The sequence below is a fragment of the Lonchura striata genome, chromosome 7 (assembly GCF_046129695.1).
Source record: "Lonchura striata isolate bLonStr1 chromosome 7, bLonStr1.mat, whole genome shotgun sequence".
NCBI lineage: Eukaryota > Metazoa > Chordata > Aves > Passeriformes > Estrildidae > Lonchura > Lonchura striata.
Window position 1 is genome coordinate 26,072,660 of NC_134609.1, and position 16,620 is coordinate 26,089,279.

The 16,620-nt window shown below is 39.8% G+C and overlaps 1 protein-coding gene across 1 annotated transcript in view; it reads right to left on the reverse strand.

Moving 5' to 3' along the window:
* SHTN1 (shootin 1) overlaps window positions 1-16,620 on the reverse strand; it is a 54,526-nt gene that overhangs the window by 26,493 nt on the left and 11,413 nt on the right. Inside the window, exons 3-8 of the mRNA XM_021537277.2 lie at window positions 14,702-14,762; window positions 10,633-10,727; window positions 8,412-8,580; window positions 5,811-5,908; window positions 4,789-4,870; window positions 2,960-3,054 (exon numbers count right to left, since the gene is read on the reverse strand). Coding sequence (XP_021392952.2) covers window positions 2,960-3,054; window positions 4,789-4,870; window positions 5,811-5,908; window positions 8,412-8,580; window positions 10,633-10,727; window positions 14,702-14,762 — 600 coding nt within the window. The remainder of the gene's footprint in view (window positions 1-2,959; window positions 3,055-4,788; window positions 4,871-5,810; window positions 5,909-8,411; window positions 8,581-10,632; window positions 10,728-14,701; window positions 14,763-16,620) is intronic.

Below are 16,620 nucleotides of genomic sequence, written 5' to 3' on the forward strand. Positions count from 1 at the left end.
CAGCTGGTATGGGGCTGCGTTTTGGATTTGTGCTGAAAACACCATTGATAACAGAAAGATATTTTCATTATTGTTGAGCAGTACTTGCATGGAGTCAAGGCCTTTTCTGCCCCTCACCCCACCCCACAGTGAGAGAGCTGGGGGTGCACAAGAAGCTGGGAGGGGACACAGCCAGGACAGCTGAGCCCAACTGCCCACAGGGATAGCCCAGACCACCTGGCATCATGCTCTGCATGTAAAGCAGGGGGAAGAAGAAGGAAGAGGAGGATACTCAGAGTGATGGTGTTTGTCTTCCCAAGATGTACCTAATGAAGCCTAGCTTTCCTGGAGATTGAGCATCTGTCTGCCCACGGGAAGCAGTGCATTAATTTCTCTTTTTGCTTTGCTTTTGGGTGCAGCTTTAGCTTTACTTAGGAAACTGTCTTTATCACAACCCATGAGTTATCCCATTTTTAACTTCCAGTTTGCTCCTCCATCCTACCGGGAAAAGTGAGCAAGCAGCTGTGTGGGGCTGAGTTGCCAAACTGGGCTTAAACACCAACATCACTTTACAAAATACTGTTTCAGGGCAGGATGTATGTTTAATAAATCACTTATGCAAGATTATTTTGTTAAACTCATGAGATTTTTGCATGGCTAGGAGTTTCAATTCGCTCTCACACTGTGTTCTTCTGCTTTTGGCTTGCTTTGGCTGTATGTACTGTATTTTGCTCATCTTTGTGGGAGAGTGCTTTTCAGGGCTACCTCTATATTATTGCAATGGCCTTCAAGATACTCTCTGCCTTCCTTTGTTTTCTTATAAACTGCTTCACAAACAACTGAGAGATCTTCAAGTGTCTCTTAAAACCTGACACTAGAATTCTGGTTAAGCTTGCCAAGATTCCTGTGTTAACAACCCTGTTTTATTCAGGTAGGTACAGATTTTTCCACGCCTCCGCCCCTTACACACTCTATTTATTTAGTTCTTTTATGCAGATTCCTGTACCTTTCACAATGGATTGTGACTCACTTCAAAACCTCTCTCCTTTTCCTTCCCCCTCTCCACACCACGGCTGACAATATTTACTCAGTTTCTTTAGAATCTCTAAAGAGCATGAATTCTAATGTTTGAAGTTGGATCACTTTTGATTAATTAAATATATATTATGGTGGTGCCAGCAGCATGACTATAATTAAAGCTGTATTGGGCTTTTTTTTTTTTTTTTAATTTTAATCAAAAGCTCTGATTTTCAAGTGTTCCCTCACTCCTATATGTGCCTGCTCCCTCCCTCTCTTGCTCCATGTCTCTGCTCTCCCCCATCTGTGCTCGCTTCTGCACACAGGCTCACCTGCCCTTCCCTGTCACACCTGCACTCCCAAGAGCTCCTAATCTGTGCAGAATCCTCCTCACCTGTCAGAAGGGCAGGAGGCCAAGGGCATCCTTTGAAAAGCAGCCCCCACCAGCCACTCCCCTGTCCCTCCCAGGCAGATGAAGCCATGCCATGGGGAAAGGGCTGAGTCTGAGTGCATGGGCTAACCACACCATGAAACTTAATGTGCTTCAGCCCCTTGGACAGACAACGTGCCCAGCACCACACAGACACCTCCACAGGCTGTAGTTCTCAATTTTACTGAGCTAAAACACACATTTGGTTGTTTGAGACATCACAAACACTAATACAATACACTAAGATGTGCCATTTCTCAGCTGCAGTGACAGCCACATTACTTGAAGCCTTTTTCCTTTCTCCAAGTGCTCCAAACAAATCAAGAACAAAGCACTGCACATGCAGTGTTGCTTTTTATTCAAAGCTCTTCCTTCTGTTGACACTGCACAGCTTATCACAAGCAACTACTGTGGCTTTTGCAAAATCCAAGCAAAGATCCAGCAGAAATTTTGAGGTTTAAAATAAACATTTTATAGAAACAGAGAAAACAGGCTAATGAAAGCAGGCAGAAAATCCCTGAATATCCTCAGCATAATCCAAACACATCCTAGAAAATTTAGCTCTCCAAACACAGCTGTGACCTTGCAGCACGATCCCTGTGAGACGAAGCTGACACGGCCTCACTCGAGCAGAAAGCTGTGCTGCTGTGGAGGCAGTTGTGGCCAGAGCCTGTCTAATGTCTCAGGTCACTCAAGGGACACCATCAGTGTGAAACTAGGCCAGTGATAACAGTTTTTTTAAGTAATTTTAAATATTGGTTCCCCAAACGTGAATCAGCAATGCCTTTGTTGTCACATGGTCATGTATTTTAAGAACTGTTCTAAAGCTCTGAGCAGCACAATACTACAAGAAGACAAGCAGGTACAGAAAGGAAAGAATAATGCAGACATTGAGTTCACTGCTGTAGTGATTTCATTTTGGATAATAGAACTTTAGGAATTAAAACCTTCCAACTGAACAGCTACACTGACAATCTGCACCAACAGTGGCCCATATTCTGGAAGAGGCAACAACTAAATAATGACAAAACCCAAGAAATAACTGTTTACAAATAATCAGCATTTCTTTGGCATTGTACATAAGTTGCCTGTCAGCTCATTAGTCAATTACAAAAAGTACTTTCCATATAATCTTTCAAAATGTGTCCCTCAATTGATACTGTAGTTTTCAACAGCTTTTCTAGGAGTTCACATGTTTTTCAGGAATAAAAAACAGTCCTTCAAATTATATCACTAGAAAGACAGCTAATCCCTCCCAGTTCCAACCAGTACATATTTCACACTGGGATGTTGTAGCAAACTAAACCCATGACAAATTTAAAGCCTTGCCTTGAAAGGGGGCATAGGTAACACTGTACAAATAATTCCAAAGTGCTTCATAAATGCTTGTTGAAACAGTAAACTCGTTTTTATGGATGAAATACAGACGTTACCTGAGAAGTCTCTGTGGCTGGACGAGAGCTGAAAACTGAAATCAAGTCATCCAAGCTGGTAAGGTTTTGCAATGTCCTAATTTTTCCCTTGACTACTCACCTCTTGTGCAAATGACTCTGCCTTCTTCCGCAGATTTTTTTCCAGCTCAAAGTTTTCATGAAGCTCTTCATATTCCTCTACTGCCAGCACAGACACTGTTTATATGAATTAAACAAGATCAGAAGGAGAAGTGGAACAGATCAAAAGATGAAGTACTGTTTGATTTACCCAGATAAGCTGCTATTCCCTAGTGCCATGGATCCTTGACTGACAGCATGACCTAGTTTTACATTTTCATATGCAATCTTCTTTGCAGTATTTGTCCTAAACCTCACCACTTATATACACAATTACTTATCTTCTAAATAGAGTAATACTCCTCTTCCTCCTCTTCTGACTCAAAATCTCCAGTAACGGGCATCAAGTACCACAGACCAGATTTTACTTCTCTTTGCCTCAAAAGAGCTTTGCTGAATCTATCAAAGATTATATTATTCTTGAGAAATTCATATTTCTCAAGAATAACATAATCTTGTTTTTACCTGGTTTGGAGATGAGCACAACATTTTTTAAAGGTAAGTACAGTAAGTGGTAATTTAGATAGTGGGATACACATCCCAGCATACCTGACTCTCACAAGTGATGCTAACTTAAAAAAAGCAAATAAACAAAAAAACACCACACACACAAAAATATCCAACAAACAACCCACATACTTAGAAAGATTTACAATCAATTCATCAACTCTGACTGAAATGCACTGGAGTGCACAGCTCCAACACAGTGCCACATAAACACAGGATACAGGAGGAATTGAATACTTTGGTATCTTGCTTCATGCATACAAAAAAAACATCTTGCTTTAATGTAACACTTCCCTCCAGGAAAACAAGCAAATGTAAAACTAAGGGTGGATCTTTCTATAATGCTTATAAAAAAGAAATTTTTTTCAGAAAATTTTCATCTGCCACACTATCCCATCAAAATCTTCAAGCTAATCTGTTTAATCAACTATTCCAAAGTTTTGTGTTGTAAAAGCCTTCAAGTACAGCCTATCACAGGTTAAGAAATGCAGACATATGGAAAGGTTAAGACATGGACACCTGGAGAAAGCTTACAGGATATGCCCAACCATATCTCAGCCACTTCATGAAAATGGAAAACACTCAATGAGGTTTTTTACCAAACAATTTTTAGTTTCTTAAGGTTCAGTAAGCAGCAAGAGGAAAGGGCAGAGTAATCTAAAAACTAAAAAATTTTCTCTCTCCTCTAAACTTCTTTGGGATCAACTATTACTTATGTAGAAGCAATCACCTTCATTAAGCAAAAGCTTTCCTTTTTTGAGCCATGTCTCTTTTTAGTCTTTCCCTGCCCTGGTTTTACCTCTCTTCTCTTCCAGTAAAGGAAAATCCATTATTTTCTTCCATAAGTTGGAAATCTTATTTCTCACATTCTAGCACTCCTGCCTTTTTCTCATCATCCTTTGAACCTAAAACAAGTTTCTCCCAAGACCTTAGACATTCAAAATTAGAAGCTGCATCCCCACAAAAAGGAAGACTGGTGCAATGATTTAGGAAAGCAGGAGATTATGGTTCAAACTCCATTTCTGTGAAGGACTGTGCCCCTGCCCTGGTTTCCCACTTGTGGCACACAGGAAAAGGTTTCCATATTCTCACATAACACCTGCTATTCACACTGTCACATTTTCCTGGAGCACAGAGAGTGGAACAGTCCACGAGTTGATGGAGCGCCTGCAGCCATCAGGTCAAGTGTCAGATCTGGACCACAGTCACTGTGCTGTAACCTACTCTTTGTGCTGCCACAGAAAAGCTCTGCAGCTTCTGCAAAGGATGCAGCAAACTCTTAGAGAGCCTGCTGAGACTACACACCTCTGTTACATTTCTCCAACAGTTTTTGCTGCTTATTAACTTCGGTCGTCAAAACAGCCTTTTCTTCTTTCAACTTATTTACCTAGAAAATTATAAAGAGCACATCAGAACCAAGACCATTTCAGTTAATGGCAAAAGGCACACAGCACATAGATAATTCAAGCAGTATTTTGCTGTTTCCTAGGTTTGGCTTGATGCTGGGGTTTCCAGTGGGATGGAAAGCATTTTTACTCCACCTTACAGATGTTGTAACAGATGTCATAAAAAGGTTATGAACTAATCCCCCATGGCACATTCCAGTCACAGCTGCAAATACATGATCTTTGGAACCTTTCAGGACCAAGTGCCATAGCACCTGGCTGGAAAGTTACTTGATTGTTTGCATTTTAATATAGTCAGACCCCTGTTTTGGTTGTTTTTTTTTTTTTTTCCCTGGGCTCTGTTTATTGTCCAAGTGCTGTCAGCTGTGTCTTTCTGAATGCAAGTGTTGCATAGACAGGAAGAGCCACTAAGTCCTGATTTGCATCAGTACATGGCTTATCCAGTTTTCAAGCAGGAATGAAACTCTGCTGGCTTGAAAAGCCAATTTGCTGGTCTAATTATCATGACACAGCACTGCCAATGGAACTTAAGGATATACTCAATGAAGTAGACCAGTGATTAAACTATGTATCCTACAGAAGTATTTCTTCCACATCTATGAGTTTAAGGAAATCCAAAAAAAACCCTGCAGGCTGTGACAGGTGAGGAGCTGTCAGGAAAGGGAGATAACAGTTGTAATATGGGCTTTAGAACAGATCAAACAGGTAAGGAGAAGTCATGTGCCAGCTGCAGTGGCAGACTGGACTGTGACCCTTCCCTTCCAGGGACGTGCCCTAAGTGATCCATCACTGGCAGGACTGGAGATTAGACAGTATTCAATTAACTTCACGACTGAGTGTTTTTAGCAAAATAAGCTAAAAGTTACAGAAAGGACAGACTCCACACTAACATGGTCTCGCCTTCCATGGTACAATACATACTTCTTCAATTACTTCTGCAAGTTTGCACCTCAGGTTTTCCAGTTCAATGGCCAAGGTCTTCTTTTCCTCATGAACAGATACGATTTGATCTCGCAGCTCTACAGTTTGAGGAAGGAAATGAAGAATATATTTTATTTGAAAAACAACAACAAAGGAAATGTCACAGCAATGCAAGTACAGCTCAGTATGAAACACCTGAACTACATATCAAGCATCATTTGTAATCAAGGAACATCCTCAATAATTTATGAGCTTTGCATAAGTGTCAGGTAACAGATCTGTAACTGGGCCACAGTTTCAGATTTACTCCATTGAGGTAAGCTCCTTGTTCAGTCCTGCTGCCTTTATTTGCATTTTGAATGATTCATTTCCTGCTATAACATGGCAAATCCTGCCACCACAGAGAGTCCTCAGTCCTGCTCTTGAGACTGTCACATCACAGTGACTCTGGTATGGAGGCAGCAGAACGCAATTTTTAAGAAGCATCCTTTAAAACAAATTAATGCACTTCAATTCTTTTTGGATTGTGAGTTCTTGTCACAAGGGAAATAAACAAAACAACAGGCAGTTAATACTTGGGAGGTTTTCACAGAAGAAATTGTCCTAAACAGCTGCCAATTTATAGCCTTTGTAACATTATGTGAACAGAGTCAGAATATAACCTTTACTGATGGAAGAGCTAATGCTTGTAATTTTCCCCACAGAATTTTTGTTCCTTAATTATTAAAATATGAAATAAATTAAATTCACAATGGAATAAAACATTTGATTATAATCACTTCTTAACAGGAGATCAGTTTGCATACATAATATATCAAGGTTTAGGTTAACATAAAAACACCACAAAAATCAAAATTTATTGATGTATATTATCTTTAGTAAGTGCTCTCATTCCCCACCTGCTTCCAGTATTTCACAGCATTGCTGTTCATTGAATACCAGCCACAAGTTGAGAAAATTGTGGCTAATCAATTGCACATGATGATGACATGCTGGATGCCATTCTGGGAGGTTTCACATCTTGAAAACGTCCATTCTACACCAGCATCCCCCCTCCCAGTTCTGGAGCCTCAGATTTACTTTCCTCTAAATTAAAAGCATACACTTTCTAAAGTAAATAAAAAGACCTGTTTTGCCAGAAGATTCTTGGTACACCTTGTCCATTTTATGGATTTGTGCTCTCCAGAGAAATTAATGGGGAAAAAAAGTCTCACTGAAATTTAAGGGACTTGGATTAATTCTGGTTTTACAATACATATACCAGCCTCACTATGCAGAGAAGAAAGCATATCCACATACCACAGAGAGCCTCAGGTTTTACTACCTTATTTGTGTATCCCTACAGAAAAGTGGTGGGAGGGAAGAAACATTCCAAGAAATATCCAATCCTTTCTTGAATGGTGAGAAGGCTAAAGGATCCCCAAAATACCACTTTTCATGCTTTAATGAATTGTTCATCAAGACAGAAAGCAGATACATCAAAACCTTTCTTCAAAATTTCTCTAATTTGACCCTGCTACCCTCCCATCTGATCTGCAGCCAGCGTTTATTCTCTAAATATATTCTTGACACCTTTCTCCAGTAAAGGCAGGTGGTACTCCAAAGTCTCATTTCCCATTCAGATGGGCTGCATGGTGTGCATCACACCCTTCACTGCCTTTTCCTACATCTAGAGGATGGAAAACTGATTACAGAAGGGTACTATGATGCCCTATTTCTTCAGTGGTATTGTTGCACAAGCATTTTTACAACACACCCCATTTTTCCTCAGTGATACTTTGTACCACTCCACTGTGGCTGCTGCATTCAAAAAGACAATTAACAAGGTCAAACTGAAAGCTCAAAGAAGTTGTTCTTAAACATTATGTGCTGCTCCAAGTTACAATCAAATAAAAAGTGAAAGCCTTTTTTTTTAAGAAGTTAAACATTTAATTTTGTCATAAATATGACACAATAATATAGAAAATCACAATGACTTCATCACAGGGATGAGAAATCAGGCTGATTTTGGACAATGGAAATATTAACTGTGTTTCAAAAAAGAACCAGAAATTTCAGGAGTGCAAAAAGAAAGCACAGATCTGTCTTATCAATATATTTCCACGTTCTCCAGGTTTGCTTTTTTACCCAGTACAACAGTCCCTCTTTAGGCTGCTTGTTTGGTAATAGCTCTGGAACATGAATGAAGTTTGTGCATACAAAGGAACATCATAATGGAAACAGAAATGGAGAGTTCTGTCTGACAAGCTCTGAAATAATGACATGGCAGTTGAAGGTGACCTTGTCCTTCTACTTCACTTTTATTTTTTAAAGGGTTTTAGGAAATGTTTCTTTTACTGATTCAGTAGCATTGAACTCTCTTAGCTGGGTAGATGTCATTTTCCTATTGCATTTAATGTCCTCTGCAGGCTATATATCCCCCACCATTTATGTTACACACTACCAGCCCACCATGTTCTTAGTCACTGCTGGAAAACCTTTGATTCTGACCACTCCCAGAAGCATGACTTGGAACAAGACCAGTCTCTGGTCCAAACCAACACTGCTGCTCTTCTGACAACTTCTGCCTTGCAGCTGGTGTAGGCTCAGCAAAATGCTCACCTTTTATCTGCTGCTGACAGTGCACAGAATTGCATGACCCAGAGGTAGCTTCTGCATCCGTGGATGACTCATCCTCATCAATGTTAATCTCTTCAGTGATAATTTCTGGGCCCAGTTTGGCCATACAAAGCATACTAATTCTTTTCAAGGTTTTATTTTCTTTGTTCAGCTGAAAGGTGAGAAGTATAAACAGTAAGAAGTTAGTTAGGCTGCCTTTAAGCTGCTGGGCAAGAAAAAAAGTCAACTATTTTTTATCCTTTATCATTAAAAGACAAAAGAAACATTAGACTAAGTTCCATTCAACATTAGAATGGTCTGAAGATGGGGTGCTTATCCACTTTTTCCTCTGAGAAGCTTGAATGCAACCTGATACTTTATCCATGTCTTTTTTCCTCTCTGCTACTCCTGTTTAATAAGTACTGTGTAGGTTTAAATAAATTAAATCAACTATCAAGCTGACTTAATGCTACACAGGCTTTGTGATAGCTGCTTCAGCTCCTCACCTTTAAATGTGTGCCAGGAGTCCCAACTGAATGACCTGAAGAAGAGTTTGTGCCTCTGAAAGCTCATCTCGTTTTCCAAGTTGGATCAATTGGTTAAATAAAAATCCTTACCTTCTCCTATGCCCTATTTTCCTTATAAACTACTAATACTATCACTACTGTATTCCTAGTCACAACAGAATTATCTCAAAATACTTTTGAGTTATTACTGTAGAGTCAACATACATAAGATGAGAGCCATCTCATGAGCCAATTGTTCATGGGTCAGAGCACAAGTCAGAAACCACTTTGGGCTGGATGCCTGAACACAAGACTGGTTGGTGGATGGTACAGAAGAGATTCTACAAGGTATCTCTGTCTTGATCAAGAAAAACTGAACAGAAGTCCCTGCAAATGTTTAATTCTCATAATTTCATTCACTGTCCTGCATCCAGACACCCCAGGGGTGTTCAGGTAAATGTCAGGGGGACTGCCCACCCTCCAGACAAGTATTCCCTAAGCTCAGATTTAAGAATGAAATTCAATTTCCTGCTAATGACACATCACATTCCAAAGTCAACACAGACTTCAGAACTCCAATATGCATCTTCAAAGAAAATGTACACTGCACAGTTCATCTGACCCTGAATTTTTACCTAAGCATTCATCTCTGATCCACTTTATCCTTAGCCCTTCAACCATGGGAGATTTATTCAAGAATTTCTTATCTCCTTCCCAAAGAATGAAAGTGAGAAAGTGGGGAGAGGTGCTGTGAGGAGCCCTACATGGTGCAGTCAGCTCACAAACAGCCCCACGGAGCAAAAGCAAGTCTTTGAACTGCCCTTGTCCCTGCATTACAGGGAAAGTGCAGAGAAGAAGACAAGTTGCATAAATGTGTTCATTTTCTTACTCATATGCTGATTGTCTATCTTATGAATTCTAATATAGTGTCATTATGCAAACAATTAAGTAAATACCTCCAGAAAGTACATTGCTAATGCATCTAAATTAAAGTGATTTCTTGCTGGTGTGATTTTTACCATGTCTAAGGATGTACTTTGGGCAGGGAATGGGGAGGGAGGGGAAAAAAAAAAAGAAAAAAAAATGGCAGTCAGCATTGCTAATGAAATTTGGTTCAAAATTGCTGTAATCCATTTTCTGATGAAGTGGCTCAGATGCATTTTACACAACCAAAAATATATAAGAGAGATAAAAACATTCTTTAATAATAATGCACTTCTGATGAGATGGAATATAGAAAATTACACACTTGCTAAATTCATCAGACTAGACGCAATCAACAGAGCAGTGGAGGTCACCTTTCCCCTGCCCTTGCTTTGCTTTCATAAACAATCACCTGAAATGTAATGCAGTGGTTGACTTTTTCCATTTGATTTAGACGCTGAAATGCTCATTATTGTTTTCACACAGAGGAGTTCTAAAACTTATTTTCCATTTAACCTAAATGCATATGAAAACTAGAGATCAGAATGCTACTCCATGAAAATAGAAACTACATTAAAATGTTGGTTTTTTTTTCTTAAATGACAGGAATGGTATCTTGCATCTCACATCTGGCTGTTAAGTTTTTTGCCACTTCCAAACTATTTCACAGCTCCACAAGATTATACAGAAACATATAAGGTCATGCATGCAATGTCAAGTTTTAAATAGATAAATAAATAACCAGGTGAGTAAACAGATTAAAAAAAAAACAGCATCATTATAATTCTTCTCACCTTAGAAGCCAAAGCCTCAGCACTTTCACGGCATGTCTTCTCAATTTCAAGATGGTTCTGAATACAGTTCACTTCCTCAATAACCATGTGAGAAACTAAGGAAAGAGTCCAAAATTAGTCAGTATTTTCCTGAGATTGACACATGCCTCCCATGATTAGAAATAGCATATCTCCTTTTGCTAACTTCCACTGTGAGCATTTCAAACACAGGGAAGTACATACTTAGATAATCTCCATAGACAGGAATTGTTCTGAGCATTGAATATTTGAGTTGTCCCTTTAAGCAATTCTCTCATGTTTGCAGCTTTAGAGGGGCAACTGTAGAAGGGAGCCTAAACTTATGGAAGCAGAAGACCAGCAGGAGCCTCCTTGAAAAACCTCACTCATCATCATCTTGAGGAATCAGAATGACACCTTTAGGATAATCCCTTAAGAGATGTATTATAAAGTTCCTTTTCACTTTCTGGTCTGTTTCTCATTCAGAGTCTCTCTGTGCTTGAGCAGGCCCCAAAATGAGCACCATGGTCTCACCTACCTCCAGTATTCACAACACAGATTTCAACACACTCACAAACTCTTCTCTGAAACCAAGACTGGGCTTACTGCAGCTGGAATGCATGGCTGTACATTTGATGTCACAGCTGGAAGAGCAAGTGACACATCTGTCCTCTGCACTTGGAGAATCCCTATTACAATTGTGGGTACACATCACTCTGTCAAAGACAGGCAAAAGAGTGACCAAAAAGTTCTGAAACAAATCTAATTTTGTAACATAGGAGACCAATGCAAATCCAAAAGAATTTAAAAGTACAGATACATTTTATCTTGCTATTCCACTCATCTTCCAGCAGTACATATGCACTTTAGTAGTGTTCAAAGTCTAAGGTATAGGTTTAAGGCTGCACAGTGGAGCAAAGCAGAAAACCCAATAATGGGTTTCCATTTCTCAGGCTTATTGATGCAATTCCCCCTTGGCTTCTGGCACCCTCATCCAAACCCAAACAGCAGCCTGAACCCTAATTCTGCAAATCATTGCATGGCACAATTTCCTTCTCAGCCCAGTGTCAGGATTTCAACACACAGAAGGGAACTACTTGAGCTGAACAACACTTTGGAGCAGGAAAAAGGCTGGAAAATACAGAGCACTTTCTTCCTAGTATTTCCTTTCCTTTTCATCAGGATAACCTTTAAAACCTAGGGATTTTATACCACTGGGTAGAAAACCCTCCTTGCCCTCTTCCAAGAGTTTTGACCAAAGACTGAAAAGAGATATTTAAGCCATCTTTGATATACAGAGGTCATCTTAATAACTACAAAACAGGACTTCATGATAGGAAAAAGAAGGTCATTAAAAAATGTTATTTATGTAGCTTTATATTTAATATCAACTGAAGTCTTCATTAGTGAAGTTTTGTTGTTACCAGAGGAAACTAGCCACATGTTGTGTTGCTGAGCAGCTGCACAAAAGAGCCAAAATCTACAAAAAAGAAAAGGCAGGGCAGTGTCTGGTTAATCTTGATGTAAAAACTATATTCACATGAAGTCTTCTACCACCAGTGCAACGAGACTTCTTTCTTGGATTGTTTTTTTATTTCCATTTAACCTATGGAGAAATTATCCGCTCCAAATGTGTTGTACAAGCTGCTACATACAATACATACAATTTGAGAGAGGAAAAGTTTCAAGCAGTACATCTCCCTGTGTCTTCTGGTTTTTATTCCACTGAGCCCTGGGAGCTTTGAGCAGTGAGATGCTTTGGGCTGGATGAGGGAGCAATGGAGATCCAGAGCTGCTCCCATTTTACAGACGGGAATCAAAGGGCCTCAAGCAAGGCCAAAGTTAGGAAACAAGGATCGGGCTCTTATGGCAGAACTAGGGATTACTCTTGGTTCATTTAAACTTAATTAACCTGCAATTATGATTAACTCAGGGGAAAGAAGTCTTTCCAAATTAAATACAAAAAATATATTATTTCCTAAGTCTGTCCAAAGTTCTTATTATGTTAATATTAATATTCATAAAGAAGCACTAAGTGGCCTGAAACATCTCTAACCTTGACAGTTTTTTTCAGGGGTAATAATAATCCGCAGCAAATGCAGGCCAACCAAAAACCACTTAACTAATTAGTAGTTGCAGTCACCGAGAAAACATGAATCAACACTGTTATTACAAGTGGCACATTTGAGTGGCATCTAATTATGACTTGATGAGCACGATACTTGCATTATCAACATTACTACTGCATCCCATCAGGGACTAAAAGCCGCTGATGGCATTGACTGCGAGAAACTCCCCCTCAATGGTACCGCAGCACCCAACAATCTCCTTGGCAGGGGCACCCTCACTAAATGACATGTTAAGCATAATTACTGGTAGACATTGTAAATAAACAGGATTGGAAGTGAAAATTGTACCAAGTGCATAAGACACAATCTGACACATTGGAAGTGGCAGCCTTAATTGAGAGTTTCTTTGACTGCTCAAGATCATTTCAACTGCATTTCTCGGAGGACAGTGATTATAACTGTGGAGACAGACGGCATAATGGTATCAGCACTGCTGACAGAGCAGTGAATTAAATTGTATCTGCTGTTGTGTGAAAGCCTTGATGAGAGGTACAGATCCTTAGTGGTCTTATCATTATAACACAATGGTCATGTTGTCATCAACCTTGCTGGCTCCAATTGAAAAGAAATGATTGTGTGTTGAAGCTTTCCCCCCCACCACCACCTTCTATCTCTTGTGCTCAATAGAACCAATTTTCAGAGAGCTATGAAATCACGCAATAGGGCCTAAAATGCAGCTGCTTGGCATACAAACGGGGCCCCATTAAACTGGAATCACACACAATATGTGTTTATGCCAGGAGAACAAATAGAAGCTGAGTACAGGCCAAGTTTATTCACAGACACAAAGCCAATGTAGCTCTTCATCAATATAATTGCCTTTTATATTGTCGTTTAAATAATGGGCTCTATTATTGCTTTAAAATCCTAATATTCCTGGCATTTTATCACTATGTTTACAAGGTATGTCCTTTAAAAATGTGAAAGGAAGATAAAAGAAACCTATAAAATCTTACAACATCAAATATTACCTCAAATTTTAAGTCTTAACTACTTGACATTTTCTGCCACACTCCAGTATTCCTCATATCATAACAAAAACAAAACAGGCAGCCATTTTCCAGAGGAATTGTACTTCTTAGAGAACATTCTTGGCTACCTAGGATCATTCAAGGTAGTAGACAATTCCTGTTGATTTCAGATTATCTTCCACAATTGTATCACACCAACTATTATAAAACAGAAATGAGCAAATTCCTCTTTAACACAATAACATAAAAGTGCAGACCATGTGATTTCCTTCTCCTGCATTAACTTCATCCACATTTCTGATGCTCCATCGTGCAGTTCACTGTACTGGCACAAAGCAGACATAACAGACCACAGTCCCATTGTAATTGTCTCTTCTAAGGAGCTATTCCACTAGGATACTTCCACTCCCATTAGATGTGCTTTGCTGCTTCCAGACACCATAGGGTTTCAACAGAACCATTACCATAAAAGTGCAAAACTGAATATTGACATTCTCACAGCCCAGGCAAGATAGAACTTGCTCTAAAAATTAGCATGTGAGAGCAGTTAGTCCTAAAAACTTTTCCTGATATGTCTATGCTTACAGTGCTATTACTCCTTCATGAAAAGAATTGCCATTATTATAATTATTATTAATCTCAGCAACAGCATTAAATCCCACTCACTTCAAGCATGCATCATTCCAAAAGTCACTTGCAGAATCCAGGTGAGATACAGCCACATCTGCACCACTGTATTTTCACCACGTTTCACCTTAAGAATGACTACCCTTGCCAGAGAGTAGAAATGCTGTAACAGCATTTATTCTGACTGTGGGCAAAGTCTTACTGGATTAGCTCCTTAAAATCAGCTTTCAAGGAGAAACAGCAAGTGGACCTGAATCTCAGCATTCTTAACACTGCTGCAGAGTGTGCAGAACTATGTTTGTAATTGTCTACATCAAGAAAATCCCACTGACATTGTCAACTTACTTTTCTGAAACTCCTCCAGCTTTTTGACAGCCTCATCTCGTTCTTGCTTGATTTTGTCACACTGTAGGAGAAGAGAAAATTGAAATGAAACACTGATCCCAGTTATTTAATTAGCAGTCAGTCACAACATGGAAAATCAACCCAGATCAATTGCCAGCACAATAATGTACAGAAGCCTATCAAAGCATTTCTTTTTTCTTTCAGCAATGTAAGACCAATGGAAATTATGCATAAAAAATTCATTATTCAGAGTACTTCCTAGCCAAACTGGCACACTGTACTTGATTTAGGTTCTGATTCAGAGCTACTCTGAAAATATTTTAAAGAGACACATTATCCAAAACTGATATAAGCAGTTATCCATGTTACACCAACAGGAGAACTACTCCTTTGCATGTCAAAAATAGGCTTTGAGTCTAGTTTCTTTAGCACAAATAGACTCAGCAAAGAGGCCTACATTTCTATACCCACCCTCTGCAGGAAAACCTCAAAGCCAATCATCAGGGACATGCTGTTTAATTTCATTACATCATGAGTAAAGTTTCAGCTTTGTAGAGAGAAAGGCACTCGTGTTCATGTTTTAAGGAGCTCCCATCACCTAGTTTTATTAATTTTGTGATTATTGCTAACGCTGCACAGGCTTGCAATCACTGATCTTATGACGGAACAGTTTCTTCAAAAAGAAAGAATAAAAGAGATGTTAAATAGATTTCTCTAAGAAAACCCATTTTGTAAGTAAATGAAAGAACTCAGAGAAATAAGTAAAATTCACAAGAGACACAGTCAGTGATTAACGACAGTGTGAAAGCACATGACCCAGGGGGAAGTATGACTGGCACACAAGGTGCCTTACACACACATCCTTCCTCACATGCGGCTGGGCATGTTCAGAGCAATAAATCAACCTAAGACCATGAGTTAACTTCTGGAAGAGATCTGTGTGACTGAGCTCCTTACAGTGCAACTCCAATTACAAGGATGCTGGCCACTGGAACAGAACTGGGTAAAAAAAAAAAAAGAAAAACCAACCCTGAAATGATTTTGCTCGATTTTCAGTTTTTCCACATGAGGAGCCACTTTGAGTTAGTTGGGAAAGGAGCCTGCTGTTAAGCAACAAGAAGGGGGAGAGTCTGATTCAAAGGCAGCCAAATTCAAGAGAACTCTTCTATCAGCTACAGAGGACCTTGGATGAGACCCAAAGAAGGATCTGCTCTTGGGCAAGGCAAAGATGCCACTGGTGCTGGCTCAGGGGCAGCTGATGGCTATCCGTGGGAGCAAAAGGAGCTGCCGTCAACAAGAATTCTCTCTTCCCATGGCATGGCTGATGAGGCTTCAAGGGACAGAAGCTAAGTAGGAGGACAGGTCAGCACCAGCTGCTGTAAGGACTGTGAAACAAGGCAGAGCTGCAGAAAGAGCAAAGACATGCTGAGCAAGCAGCACCAGACGAGGACTCACCTGGGGCCCTGCTAGCAAAGAACCAGTGAAGAGAATCTTGCAGAGGAGAGGTGAGGAAGGGAAATCTCTGCATGAATCTTGCTGCTCGCTGCCCTCCCTCCGTTTCCTCAGCAAAAATTTGTGTAACCTTTGTGGCAGAAGTGCAGTCTTAGAGCAGAAGGCAGTGAAAGGTGCAGGAGGTGTTTCTGGCTGCTCTGCAGAGCACAGTTCTGCCACAAAAGGGGAACTGGTGGGAGCTGCTGCCTCCTTGGATTTTCCAAGAAAGACCCTGGAGCCACACTGACATATTTCACCCACACATGATTTTTCTGCAACACTGCAAGCTTTCAGCCCACTGCACATTAAGTGAGCAGTTTAAAAACCAGAACATTAGCATTTTAAGGATCTCATCTGTTGCCTGTGGAAGTCAACAACTTTTCTACTGATGGAAACCTTGATGTAGAGGACATAGACACTCCCTTATC